Source organism: Anarhichas minor, unplaced genomic scaffold (genome assembly GCF_050575085.1).
Source record: "Anarhichas minor isolate MPS153535 unplaced genomic scaffold, ASM5057508v1 ptg000045l, whole genome shotgun sequence".
Lineage (NCBI taxonomy): Eukaryota > Metazoa > Chordata > Actinopteri > Perciformes > Anarhichadidae > Anarhichas > Anarhichas minor.
Window position 1 is genome coordinate 5434528 of NW_027466491.1, and position 15191 is coordinate 5449718.

Consider the following 15191-nt stretch of genomic DNA (forward strand, 5'->3'; position numbering starts at 1 on the left):
CTGCTGCCCCCAAGTGGCCAAAAAGTCAGTGCAGGTTAAAAAGGTTATTCTTTTCTCAACATGGGCTTTACTCCTGTAGCTTTTTACCATGGTTGTAAATTATTGTATTAATAATTTCACCATCATTAAGAGTGCTCCTCTGATGTTTTATTTTTGTCGTGATTTTTGTAGTTCCCCAATCAGCAAAGACAACAAATATAACTGGATGGCCCACATATTTATTGCTGGACAAATTATCACAGTGGCTGGCTGGTTGGTTCTTTAAGCTACAACAAGCAAATCATCTTTGATGCATTATTACAGTTTTACACCTCGAATCAAGTTTTACCAGATTTTTTAAAATGCTTCTTTACAACAACATTCAAGACATATGTGGTAACTTTACAGACAAAGACAGTGATTTTGTTGAACAGTAGAGAAAATATCCAAGTAGAATGAAGATTTATACATTAATAGTATATATGTGGTATATGTGCACAGGTTCGATGCTGATCCATAACATTCAATTTGTAGTCACAGTTCACTCTTTTACCGCAAAAAGAAATCTATCGTCTACACTTATCAAAATTGAAAAGCCTCATCTTCTTGCATCATTTGCCAGATTTTTCTAGCACACTTTGAAATCGAGGAAAACATCATAGTAAAATGCTGTACAAGACTCCATCTGTCCATTTGTCAAATTTCAGTGTTGACTACAGTAGGTCCTGGCAGACGGGAATTATTTCAACCTGAACAATCCTGGCTAGACAGGAGCTTCGACCATGCTCCCTGTGTGGCCAAAATCTTCATGCTTCGATGGCTTCACATCCTCACGGGAAGTTGTCATCTTCCGCCAACGCTGATAAAGACACATTAGAATTGAATGCTTAACAGTTTTTCTTAAAGATGAGTCCGGACGTGAAACATTAGGTGGACTAAAAAGTACAAATTAATAGTGTAAAAAGTGAACGAAATATTCTTGATAGCCGAAATTGACATGATTTAATTCAAGGAAAACGCTGACAAAATATTAACTGTAGCAATCTGTGTTCACTTTCAAAAGATACCTTCCTACCTAAAAACAGGATAATGGCACTGGCCTCAAGCCAAACCTCTTCTGTACGCTCCTGAATGACTGCAGTCTGAGTACCTCCTGTCTTCATGCACCGTGTCTGTCAACTACCGCCTGTACTGTTTATTTAGTTTACTTTCAGTTTTCAGCAATTCCACACAGCAGTGTCCTTGGCACAAAACTCTTAAACTGTGAGACCTGCAAGAGGTTTGTACCTGTTTGATGCTGCCCTTGGTGACACAGAACAGGTAGATGACATAACCTGGGATCAGTATCATGGAAGACAAAGCCATACACCAGCCAATCACTTGGCCCCACATCGGGTACACATACTTCCCCAGGGTCAGAGGGGTCATCTCAATGGCACTGAAGGTAAACACCCCCTACAATACACAATTATTGTATTTAGTCCATGTACCGTTAATCTTTCGCCAGTTAACAAGACACAAAATGAGAACAGCAAGCACTGATTTGGTGATTTATATGTTGGTTGAAAGGCATCTCAGTGAAACTGGGCCAAATTCACTAAAAAAGTTGTTTTTAGATGTTTAGGTTGTGTAACATTGTTTGAAAAAGCTTTTACATTATTATAATTTGTTATGGACCCAACACACTCAAATATAGTCACAAACGAAACAACTGTTATTTATAACCTTGATGTCTAGGCAAGAGTCTGGAGCCATGCTAGTGGCAGCGATCGGCTAACGGTGAGAATGTACTTAGATACAGTGGTGCTTTAAGGTAAATGCTAACGTCAGCATACAAACATGCTCACAATAACCATGCTGATGTTGAGCAGATATAATGTTTACCGTGTTCACCCACCATCTCAGCTTAGAGTGTTAGCATGCTAACAGCCAACAACAGAGATATTTCAGTGAAGACCAAAATGGTGGACCAACTGGTTAAAATGTTCACGTTTCAGTCAAATTTAGCCCACTTATAGCCTATACGTCATAGTTATACTTCATAATTGTGTCAGAAAACTCTTGATTTTCCATATCTATAGGGTCCTTCAATATTACACTTCCTTTGTCACTAGAGTAGTGACAATAAAGGCATTGCCAAGATTTCCCTGAGGGCCTAAAAGTTCATAAATTGAAGCACAAATCCCAACACGGCAGAGGAAACCAATTCAGCAATGTCATCAATTCTCTACCTATTGGCACCTGCTGCAGCTTTATAGATCTCCGTGAGGGAGAAGGAAGCACATGCTAGAGTTTGACTTAGAAAAACGCACATTATGGACGCTAAATTGATCATCATTCACAGCATACCAGGCAGATCAGCGGAGTGAAATACTTCCAGCAAAGCTTCCACCAGCCACATGGCCTATAGCCGATCATGTCCTCAATGTTGTTATAAAACCTGTCAGCTCCTGTAGCATAAAGAGAGGAATACAAAGAAGAAGTGTGTCTTAATCTGGAGATAATAAGTACGAGGAGAAAGCAAAGCTGATTGGACGGAGAGTCTTATCACAGAAAGTGGAGCAGATAGATGTAATTTCCTGTTGGACAGCTACAGTATAGAGGAAATCGACACGCTTGATTAATTAGGTGACTTGGAACAATATAGTCCGCTCTATCCAGCTCAGCTTTTTTTCAGCTGTGGTTACATTTGATTTCACCCCACGATGTTTGGTTTACGCGTAGACTGCATAAAATAGATTTCCTACCATAAAACCAGGATATGGACACAGTTTCGAAGAAGACGAGGTAGAGAAGACACATCCCACTGGCGGAGTAGTAATCAAACAGCTTGAACACGTACAGACCACCCTGGAAGATTTCAACACACACACACAGACACAAATACCTGCTTTAGAAGCTGAATATTAATAACCCTCTCTTTATTGAATAAAATATGCATGATTAATGTACACCGCAGCTTGTTGTGACATTGTTTTGTCATTATGTATAATGCAGGAAGGGGCTCTTTTCCCCAGTGTTGGAAAAAAAATTGCAAATGTTCAGGTGTGTATATGTGTTGGGTTTTTAAGCAACCACCTTTTTGTAAAACATAGTCATACATTATGTTTACAGGTTAACATCAGTGCTCTTTTATATCAAGAATCAACATGGAGGAAGGGCATGTGACACACAGAGATGGACACAACTACACCTGTGTGATGTTGGAGATGCCAATGATGAAGGAGATAAAGCAGATAATGAGGATGAAGATCTTTTTCCTCTTCCTCAGCACCAGGGGATATTCATCCATCAGAGCTGTGATGAAGCCTTCCACTGTGCAGAACTAATACATCCATATTATAAAGCGACACGGGCAAGATTATACTGCAGTTTGTTATTAAAAGCACACCCCAGTGATTTAGCATAGTCCAGAGATATCATCTTTTTCATTAAATGAATCAATGTTCTTAGTCAAAACGATGCGCCTACATTAGAATCATATCACATCAGATATACTTTATTGATCCTCTCGTGGAAACTGGGTTACGTTGCAGTTGCTCACATTCTAGAATGGAAATGTCCAGAAACATTGAGAAATTATAATGAAAATAGATTAAGAATAAGTATTTTACCATAATATATATCAACAATAGATATGGAAATATGTAAACTATGTATACTAAAAATGTATAACAATGGTGTAAATAAAAATGCTATAGTAGTATAAATAAGAATATTAGTTTAAATTGAGGGTATAAATAAATGCAATATTAATGCCAGAGTAAACCAAAAAAATCTAATAAATAAAACCATCTGTTCAGCAGCAGGAAAAAACGTGTGCTGTTTGTACCTGACTGTCCAGGCCCAGCATCATGAGCATGGAGAAGAAGAGGATGGCCCACAGAGAGGACATGGGCAGCTGGGTGACAGCCTGAGGATAGGCTAAAAACGCCAGACCTGGACCTAAATGTCACGCAGAAGACATACCATTTAAATTACAAATGCTTAATCTTATGACATCATACTGCAACCTACTGAAATTAACATGTTTACATATCTAGAAAACATGAGAAACAGGACACAAATAGCACATTGCTATTTCCATTTGTTGCCAAATACATTAAGTTCACTGAAATGTGCAGCAAAGAAGGACTGAAAGCAGATTCATTTGTCTGAGAAGGCTTTTTCCATGTAAAGCTAAAATACACAAACCGTCTCAAGTTCAAAATCTTTCCTCTTCTGTTTATAAAGAAGGATATTAGTTTGTTTGTCACACTGTAACATGGAAGATACACATAGCACCGAGGCAAAGATCATAAGAAGTCCTATGCAGTCTTGCGTTGCCAAACAGTGGAAACAGTACTGTACCTGATGCTGCTAATTCCTTGACAGGTTTCTTGGTGATGTGGGACATGAAGCCTACAATGGAGAAGATGACGAAGCCAGCAAACATGCTGGTGCAGGAGTTGATACCGCACACAATGAGGGAGTCCCTGAAGAGAAAGGAACGAAACGACCAGTTGGGATGAAAGAAGAAAACAGGATGCGTAAAGCCTGTGACTGCACGTTCCTACCTGTATACATCGTTGTTGTAAGTGTTGTAGCTCCCCAGTGCAATGAGCGACCCCAGGCCCAGTCCGTAGGAAAAGAAGATTTGAGTTGCTGCATCCAGCCACACCTGTCAGATACACGTATGCGCCCACGTTTGTTTTTTGTTTGTCTATGAACATGTCTGTGGGATTGAATGTGTGCAAACTGTCTACCTCAGACTGGGTGAGCTTATTGAAGTCTGGAGTGATGTAAAAGAGGATCCCATCTATGGCTCCAGGCAGAGTGACCCCACGAAAGAACAGGATGAACAGCATGATGTAGGGATAGGTGGCTGAGAAATACACCACCTAAGAGAAAGAGAGAGAACAACTTCTTTTTATGTTTTTAAATTAACATAGCTTGCTATTCACTCTGTATACCCACAGTATATATATATTCTAGAATATTTTCATGGCTTCTCTTTGCCTGAAGACATCACTGGATCCTTTAGGATGTGGCCCGCAGCTCAGTAGCATAATCATTACGCTTAAGTGGTGATGTCCGTCAAGGCCGGGGCCTTGGGGAATTCATTTTTTCTCACTTCACATTAAAATCCAATTATCCACAGGCAGTGGATGTCAAAATGTGTTTCTGCTCATATTCATTGCTTGGACTTGCTGTAATTAAAAAGTTAATCCAGGCAGTAGGCAAGGTGATATATATATATTTTTTCTTTTTCTATCACCTCAAAATCGTCCAGCAGATTGGGATTCAATAATACATTTAGAAACCATGTCTATTCGTGAAATGTCGTGAGAGAGATGGCATGTGGACAGCAGAATGACAGCAGATCTGAGAAGAATAAATAAATAAATACTAAGACATATATCTATCAAATGATTTATACTTGAGAGTGTTGTTTGAGTCTGCGGGGCCAATTAACACATCATCTGCCCCGCTTGTATGTTAACTCGCAATGTGACAATCTAAACACAGTAAAGATGTATTCATTCGTGAATTTTGGGATCAATGGATGATTCATCTTTTTTTCTAATTCTGGGGGCCGATCAATCAAAGACTTTAGCAATGGCGAATATTATCCAACTAAGCTGTGAACTATGAGCTATGGCTTTGTGATCAATAAACACATAGACAATCAAGAAACTGAAAAGGAGACAGGACTTAACTGCTTAGTAACCAAACACACACATTACACACACACACACCGGATTGCATTTTCAGCCCCGAGGAGAGACCTAAATGAAAAAACACACCTACTAAAAGCTAATGCCTTCAGGAGGGGCCTGTGCACAAATGGACTAAAGGATTGACAGATAAACTTCAACTAACTGCTCGTCAAAGAAGCATCAAGGCTCTCAAGGGGATCAAATGTATTGCAATTTGTCAAACTGATATGCAAAATGGAGAGAAAGCGGCTCGGATGACGCAGACTGTGTGATGTAGCAGAAACAGTACCGTGAGTTTGAAGAATGTAAGAGGAAAGGGAAAGAAGTGAAAAGAATGGAGAGAAACGTAAGCACCAAGTCTGACCTTCCCTGTCCACTCCACTCCTTTCCAGATTGAGAAATAGACCAGGACCCAGGCCAGCGCCAGAGTGCCCACTAAGGGCCAGCGAACCTCGCCTGGCTCGTCCAGACCGTTGGTTAACTGGTGCATGTTACGTCTGCAGGAACACACATCGAAAATGAATTCACACACTAGCACAACAAGATGCAACATATTGTTGTACAGGGCATCTTGTACACACACACTCGTAATGTGTGGCAGGAACATATCTCGCCGACTTACTCCCAGAACTCTGTGACCGCACTGGTCAGGTTGGTGGTGTCTGTCAGACTGTAGTTGCTAAAACATTTCTCTGTGTTCCAGGGGTTATCACAGCTTTGCCAAGGCAGCTCCTGCACACAAAACATATGCACATATACAATGAAATGTATCTGCTTTTCTTTGGAGGAAAACTATCACGTGTCTCCTTGACTCTCCACAATGTTAATGATCCCTTCACGTTTTTGGTCGTCAGATAAAAACATTGAAGAATATGTGTTTTGATCCTTGCTTCTCAATCCTCCAATTTTCCCACCCAAAGACCCTCAAGCACCATGACTGCAAAGTCTTTATATGTCCTCCACTAGGCTTCTTTGAGCCGGGTGCTCACGCAGAGAAACACAAAAGCAGAGTGAGGAAAAGCCAAGACAGAGAGAGAGAGAGAGAGCCATTTTGGAGGCGATAAACAAGACTCAAGCATCTTTTATTGAAGTACATGAGGTGATGAAAGCATGGACGGAAGAAAAGGTGTGAAAACTGAATTCTTATTATGCCTACCATCCATTTTTGAAAAATATGCTTTTCCAATTAGACATTGAAGCTGCAATAACGGATTGCTTAGCCACTTGAGGGCAGCAGAAACAAGCTGTTAACACAACATTTTATCACCTTATTAGTCGGTAAGTACAGTGACTTCATGAGAGTTTTTCCACTACCGCTGCTTGAAACAAAGCTGATGGGAGCCATGAGAGTGAACCAAAAACCAAAACAACGAGCTCAAAGATGCAAAATTTTTACCATTGAAGTCTTTGATGAGCTTCTGTAATCTCTATCAAGCCGGTCAGACTCGACAAAATGCGAAATGTAAAGCAAAATACACAATTTAAAACTGTACAAATATTGTCATTATTGATTAATCTGTCAATTATGTTGTTCATTGATCAATTATTTGCTTTGTTTTAAAATGTCATAATTGTGACAAATTTCCAAACGATATTCCATTTATTATCAAATATGACAAAAACATAAAATATCCACATTTGAGAAGCTGGAACCAGCAAGTTTTGGACATTTATTGCCTGAAAAATTATTAATAAAAGGTATTCTTTTAAACTAAATTGTTGCCAAATTGATTTACTCTCGATAGACAAATTATAATAATTTCAGCTTCACTTAAAATGTAAAAATGTTTAGTTCATTAAGGTTTGCTCCCCAATGACTAATGATAATGCAACATACCGAACCAAAGGAGTTGAATAAGTAGTAGAGTGCCCAGGCGATGATGATAATATAGTAGATGTTGAGCCAGAAGGACAGGACCACTGAAGCTATACCAACACCTGAAGAAGGAAGACGCACAGACATCAGCATTTTACATTACAATGTTTTATAGGCCAACTGAAAGTAAAATGTAATATAATAAGTAAGGGGTCTCCGGAGCAGATTTCCCCTCAAACAGCTTCACTCAGCATGCTAGCTGTAACCTTCAGATGTGTCTCCCTATTTCTATATCCACATCTTACCTTTCATCATAGGCATGAGCCTCCACACCCCCATCCCTCCCACTGAGGTGAACTGTCCCAGAGCCGTCTCCAGGAAGAAGAGAGGAATCCCCGCAAACACGAGGGTCAAAAAGTACGGGATCAGAAAGGCCCCTGATGGATCATCACAAAGTAGATCGACAAAACATGTTAGGTAAGATAATGTCGTTAGCAGCTAGATGGATCGGGGGTTTCAAAAGGTTTTTATCTGCAACACTGGTATAAACATGTCAAAATAATACTGTTTTTTAACATACTGATGTAATTTAACAGCTTATAATAACATTACAGCTAAATCAGTACTTGTTAAGAAGTCATTCAAAAGTGGACTGGCCGCAGGCTAGTAAGAAGGGCGTATAGTAGAGGATTTTTTAACTGTTGCTTGGTGGGTTAAGAATGCTGCCTCGCTTGACATGGTGTTAGATGGTTGTAGTTGGTTAGTATGCAGTTAGCTGGCCAAAAAGGGTAAAATAACTTGCTATAGAGGGTTGAGTTGAGTGTGTGGGTGCACGTAAAAAGAAGAGGGTGGTTCTGGGACCCTAAAAGGTACGTTAGGTCAGGGCTAGAGAATGGTCACCAAGGGCCCATTAGAGGCCCACTGCAGGGCCAAGTAATGGCTCAATATATCATTTAACATGAATTCTACGCTTCCATTGGAATCTAGCCCAATTATGTCATCAGAATCAACTTTAAACTGACAGAAGATCTTTTGGTTCTGTCAGTCTCACTATATAGCACTCACCTCCACCATTCTTGCCACACAGATAAGGAAACCTCCAGACATTTCCCAGGCCAATGGCGTATCCCACGCATGACAGAAGGAAATCAAACCTTCCCTTCCAGCCTCCCCTGTCAGGCGGCTCTTCTTTCTTCTTCTCTTCATCTGCAGGGGGCGCCACAGGATCCAGCTCCTCAAAGGGAACAGCTTGTTTGACCTCTGTTGGGGAGTTTAAGTCCACTGTACTCTGCCCAGTCTTCCCCATGGTGGGACCACTACAGACCAGTGGGGTCAGTAAGTCACTCTGTCCTCACGGCCTGTAATGGTGATGAATTAAAGTCTCTGTTGGGGTCCGACTGTGCCTCTCACACTGAGTTTGGTTCTTGACTCGACAGAATGAGGACAATGTGCATACACTGAATGTGCAGGAGAGCTGTCGACAGAGGGAGAATACGACAGTTCATGCAGAGGTTTTACACCAAATATATATGGGCAATATTGAATGCTACTCAAATTACAATGTATTAATGTTGAGGCATTTTACAGCCATTTTAATAAATGGGAAACACAATAAAGGTTATTATCTGATTTAATGGTATACTGTATGTCGGTACGTCGACTCAAGCCAAAAAACTAGCACAGAACAAGCACCAGTGGCCTGATATGAGCAGGCAGGTGGCGCAATCCAGGTCATTAGACACTGCACTGTGCATCTTAATCACTACTGGCAGACGCCCTGCCTCACCTCTCTTTCCAGTCCACCACAGTCAATTTCATGGAGAATCATCATAAATACCAAAAAAAGGCATGGACAAGAAAATCATGGAGGAGAATACAACAAAGGTTGTGCTTTCCACAAAAGACGGATTCAAAGTCTTTACTACTCACAAACTAGTCTGCTTGTAATGCAAATTTTTAATAATCTTTACGAAGCCATTCGTCGTTTGTGGAATAACCCCTCATCCCTGCCTGGATGACATCACATCGTCAGGAAGTTAATTGGGAGGAAGTTGTTCATGATTGAAAATATTGATTGACCCAGAAATTGTCCAAATCCCTTCATGCCGTTGCTCGAGACTGTTTGCTACATTACATCACATTCCCTGAAAGAACAAAGATATATGTCAAGGACATTCCACTGCTTATTTTCACACACAGAGGAGCTGTGAAACAGCAGGGTCTCTCTGAGCTTTCTCATTGTATTACTCTTCTGCATACTTAATCATCAACCACATTGGTTTCCAAAAGCCTGCTGTATTTAATTATCTGTGCTCTTTTATGCCTGATTCATTGTGCTCACTGTTTTTTTTTTTTTTCAAAGCATTCAAATATATATTCAATTGCAATTTGTCATGATGAAAAGCCTTTGCATCATTTAACAGATGCATCATTTATGCCTTCTAGCCTTTGATGATGTTGATGAAAAGAAGTATAGGCAAAGTGTATTGGAAAAAGTTATGTATGATACAGACTGTGAAGTTTATCATAATCATCATTGATTAAAAATATTACACACTGTGTAAAAGGTCATCAAAACTTCAATCGGGCATTATACTGTGACATGATCAAACGTGTATACTCGCAAATAGTTGCCTTGGTGAGTATCTGCTTCAAAAGCATACCAATAATACCAAACACATCACAGATTCCCTTTGAGGGTGTTTTTTTTATGATGCTATGCAGTAGGAGAAGAGTTTCAACTTCTCTCAACGACAAAGAGTTCCAATCAGTTAATGAATTCATATTGATTAATATATTTATCTCTATGGTCTGTGGCAGTCTATTGAACTAAAACAAACTTTGTGTTAACCCTGTGATTTATGGACAAAATCAACTTTAACAACTTACTCAATGACAGAAAGTGTAAAAGCAGAGGATGGAGGAGGGGGGGGAAAAGGTGATTCCTACCTGAGAAATGTCCAAATCCTCCGTCAGGTCATGAGCTTCATTGCTTTAGAACGGCACCACAAAAGTCTTGAAACTACAACTTAACATCCAAAGGGGAAAAAAAATCATCTTTAACTCAACTTTGCAAAGCTTCTAGCCGGCTCTCCGGGCCCAAGGGACGCCACAATGTATCTGCTGCCCGAAGAGCTGTTTTTGATTTTGCAACTCTTTCCGGTATAGCCTTGTGTACTTTGGAGGACCTGTGGCTGTTCCTGCAGCTACTATCGAGTGCTTTGGTAATAAAGTTCGACCTGTGTGTCTGCTTTGATTACTGCTCAGTTCTGACTAGTGAGGCCCCGAGGCCATGGGGGATATGTCAATCGCCCATCTCTGGTGGGGAACTCTAGCGGCAGCAGCAGTGTGTGTGTTTGTGCATATGTGTTTGTTGTGATAGCCAAGGTCAGCTCTCGCCAGCGCCGTTACCATGGTGTTTCCCAACAGAGAAGGGCCTGATCAATGAAAGAGCTCGTGGAGTTTTGGAAAATGAAACAAGCGATGGCTGCTGGCAAAGACCCTGGAAATGTATGACCACAAATGTGGTCATGCCAGTATCAGACTTGGCAATCAGCACATAAAGTGACATAATGCTAATACTCAGTGTCCTCACTCAAATGATTGGAAGAAAGGCAGGTAGGATCAAAATGTATGAGTGCAAAATCATCTTAATTTCTCCTAAAAAAAACTCTTTGATTGATATTTCTGCTAGGTTCCACAAACAGCTGCCGAATGGATTATGGTGCCCACGACGTCATGCAGACCAACACGCATACACACAGACAAAGGCGGAAGGGAATTCAAAGATTGTGATCCAGAGAGCACACTGCAGTGTGCCACGTTACTATATCTGAACTATCTGCCATGGTTTGCCTCTGAAATGGCCACTTCATTTCATTAATCTTGTGATTACGTGCCAAACAGTCCCAGCTGGTGCCTCTAATTGGTATCCAAGCAGGACGTTGCCTAACTTTTGCTGAACAGTGGCCACTAGTGGAAATTAATGGTACATTTAATTTCCCAAGAAAGTTGAGAGAAACTGAAACTGGACAAGCAGGAAACAAGTGAGGTATAGGTGGCTTCATTCTCTCAATGAAACTATTGAAAGGTGTATCTGTGACATACTGAATGTAGTGTAACACAAGAAGAGAACAGTCAGTGATCTCAGTTATGACTGTACTGTGATGTTTGCTAGCATTAGCCATCATACATTTTGGGTGTAATGGTCAGGTTTTTTTAAATTTGTAAGTAAGACTGTAATTTCTTCTTTCAGGAAATAGGGTGTGTTTTTTGTAAACATGCAGTTTCCCTTTATTGCTTGTTAACAGTGATTAATCCAGACACCATGAAACCATGTTGTTCATTTAAATACAAGTGCACTTGGGTGCTGGAAGTGGATACAGTGACGCTGTGTATATTGTCTTTTTAATTACTCTAGTGACGTTAAAACAATGTCTTCATTAATATTAATGGAATGAGATATGAGACATGATCCTCTCTTGTTTGTCCTGGCAGGTAACCTCCTAACGTTAATATCTGCTCCACATATTCTAGCACCAGCCAATTAGAAAGACTAATGAATATTACAACAATGCCATTGGCAGCACTGTACCCAATGCCCATTGCTGTGCCGGTGAGTGGGGACAGTTGGTAGATACTGGGTTTCAAATGAGAGAGATTTAATCATAGTAGAAGCTTAATCACACCCATAGCGAGCCGCTTCTCTCAAGAACAGTTTCATACTGATCTCTGGCGAGGTTTATGGACCATGTGGACCCAAATGATGATAGCTGGCTAGATTGCAGTTGTCAAAGCTGGTTTTCATCAATCTGTTTACAGCGTCCCCCAATCAATGCAGCCTAATTATGATTCCAGATCATCCGCAACTGAGAATAATAGGGAGCAATTATAGGTGGAAGAGGCAGACTAACAGAGACATACTGTCTAAAAGCTCAATTTAATGTCAGAGTTTAGAAGATTATGCCAGAACTGGATTGGTCAAATATCACAGAATGAAGATAAAGGCATGGAGGGTAAGTTAGAGACAGAGAGGAAATGTGGTGATAAAAAGCAAAACAAAATCACTGATATTATTATGCTCCGGCCAAAGTCCATTTAACGGCATTACATTTCTGCAGTATTGCCCGTTGGCCTTCCCAAAACACAATATATAAGAGATAAGATCTTCTTTGTTGCAGATTTATGTCTCCCGCAGGTCTCTTAATATAGAGGCGGCAAGACTAAATACAAATGTAGTGTGAAATAGAAAAGATACAGCAGGAGACACACAATTGCTCCACTTTGACATAATGTTAAACCGCTCTTATGACCACATATTTGAACGTTTAATTTACTGCACATGAGGCTGTTGCTGCTTTTAGGAGGTGTGGTATGTTGTGTAAAGGTCACCGTTAAAATCCATTGTGGTAACTTTCCCTTGTGATGGAAACTTTAAGTATGGATACTTCTGAGATTTGCTGAGTCTGCATGCCCATATTGGTAAACTTCAGCAGCACAGTCATTTGTATGCATGAGCTCTGGTCCTGTCACTGCGTAAAGAGTGCCTCTAGCAACAGCCAAACAATTTCTCCAAAAAAAAAAGAGTAGCCTACTGGCTCATATCCAATATTTGAAGGTAAATCATGTGTGCTGTTTTAGAAAAATGATACTCGTGAATTCTCAATATTTCTTTTGGCCAATGTTTAGAATAATAATGTTGCTGTATATTTATTGCATTCAACAGAGTCTAACAGATTATATACTTTTAAACAATACATAAATGATGGAAGTTGATGTTTATGTTAACAAATGTCAATGAAAATGCATCAAATATGTTGCCTTGACTTCCTCACTGGCCTATATATGTGATGAATTTCCCTCATTCCATTAGTTAGAGAGCTGCACTGCATTATGACACATACAATGAATGATTCAGCAAATCTAGATCTTTTCTTGCATACTGGTGTTATTAGCATTTTAGGGGGTTAGGACTGAGGAAACATAAGGCTGAGGGAACATAGAGTTGAGGGAACATGGGGCTAAGAGAACACAGGGCTGAATAGAGTCTAGACTAGAATGTGTTTGTGAATCACAAGTGCAAGTTGTAATACTTTCAACTTTAAAAATTTGAGTCAGCACAAAGAAAAAAGGTTCGATTTTCATTCTTTTGGAATTCACTTTATTCATGTGAACAAAATATCCCTCAATAACAGAAATGGGCAGCCGTTTAGAAAAGAAACTGCTGCCTCTGAGGCCTCCTAGCGAGCTGCCTTCAATTCACAGCATGCGTCGTGGTCTGTGAATCAATGCGGTGGTTATTCATTTAATTTAATTTGAATTTATTATACTATATTGATCGCTTTAACTCGGGAACTCCCCGAGGCGATTTGCATGCGTAGATAAGAGGCTAATATCGCCGACATCATCATGTAATGCATTACGTAGGACAATGCATACTGCATACATTTCCACAGGTTAAGGACAAACGCGTGGCAAGGCACACTACAGAGAGAGAGCGTGATTGTGTTAATGAGAGAGAACGAGGGAAAAGATGAAAGATGATGATGGAGGCAGGGACTGATAAATCACTGCAAATAATGAGCAAAAAGGTAGAGATGGAGTTGGGAGGCAGAATGAAAAGATAGTGAGATAAAAATGGGAAAAGTTGATATGTCGCAGCGTAGAGGCTGGGTAGATAAGAGGGATATGAGATGAAAAGATACAAAGAAGCGGAAAAAGACGCAGAGAAAGATTGTTCCATCCCTGGAGATAGAATAAAAAAACTGAATGAGATAAAGGAAGTGACAGGGGGCATTGAAATGTCTTCATTTACAGTGCGCCTGATACATCAGTCCGGTCGAGGTTCATTGGCGTCACTGCAGAGAGAACTATGTCTCCCTGGAGATCCATCAACCACCTCATTCTCCATTCCATGCTGCTATCCTTCCATTACTCCTGCATCGTGTTTTATCATTCCAAGTGGATCAAATCCCTGTGACCTTGCTATGCAAAGTCATTATCCTTAATATGCCTCACAATAAATCACATCAAGACTTTGTTGCCTAAAAAGCCCTGAAGAAGCAATCAAGCAGAAACACAATCTGCGTTATGTGAACTTTTACAATCTGTTACTGTGATGCATTCAGAGTTGACTTCATGTTAGTAGTTTGGATTATTACTTACTTTGAACTTTACACATTTTCTCTAGTTAGTTGTTTACGGTATCTTCAAAACAATCTGGTCCAATCAAGACTTAGTTCAACTTGAAAGGATACACCAAATCATCTTTAAATACTAAGTTCACTAGGACACGTCTGTCCGACACCCTAATGTGCGAGAATACCGGTTTACCAAGGCGCCAACTTCTCTCTAGTTATTTGTTTATGGAATTTTCAGAACAATCTGGTCCAATCAAGACTTAGTTCAACTTGGAAGGATACGTCTTTAAACACTACAAGTTAACTAGGACACATCTGTCCAGCAACCTTACCAAACTTGAGTGCGAGATTACAAGTCTACCACTTCAAAGTGTCTGTTACATCACAAAATAATTTCTCACCGGGTGGCATTCTTTTTCCAATTCCAGGATCGGAGCGGCAATCTCGAACCCCGTCTGAGGACAGCCTCTCAACCATCTGGGAGGAATCAGCTATCTAGTAGTGCACTTCTGTCCAACGGAGTCCCGATTGCTCGTCCAATCCCATCCTCCTCGCCAA

At 40.2% G+C, this 15191-nt stretch overlaps 1 protein-coding gene across 1 annotated transcript; it reads right to left on the bottom strand.

Annotated features, from left to right (window-relative positions):
• Nucleotides 1-742: 742 nt before the first annotated feature.
• slc6a1l (solute carrier family 6 member 1, like) lies at nt 743-8800 on the bottom strand. Its single transcript, XM_076111529.1, has 14 exons — nt 8560-8800; nt 7800-7931; nt 7516-7616; nt 6301-6410; nt 6043-6175; nt 4725-4859; nt 4536-4639; nt 4330-4454; nt 3812-3924; nt 3173-3304; nt 2727-2829; nt 2329-2429; nt 1267-1434; nt 743-838 (listed from the first exon to the last, which is right to left on the bottom strand). Exons 1-14 carry the CDS (start codon nt 8798-8800, stop codon nt 743-745), a joined length of 1794 nt encoding a protein of 597 aa, XP_075967644.1.
• Between the last annotated feature and the right edge of the window lie 6391 nt (nt 8801-15191).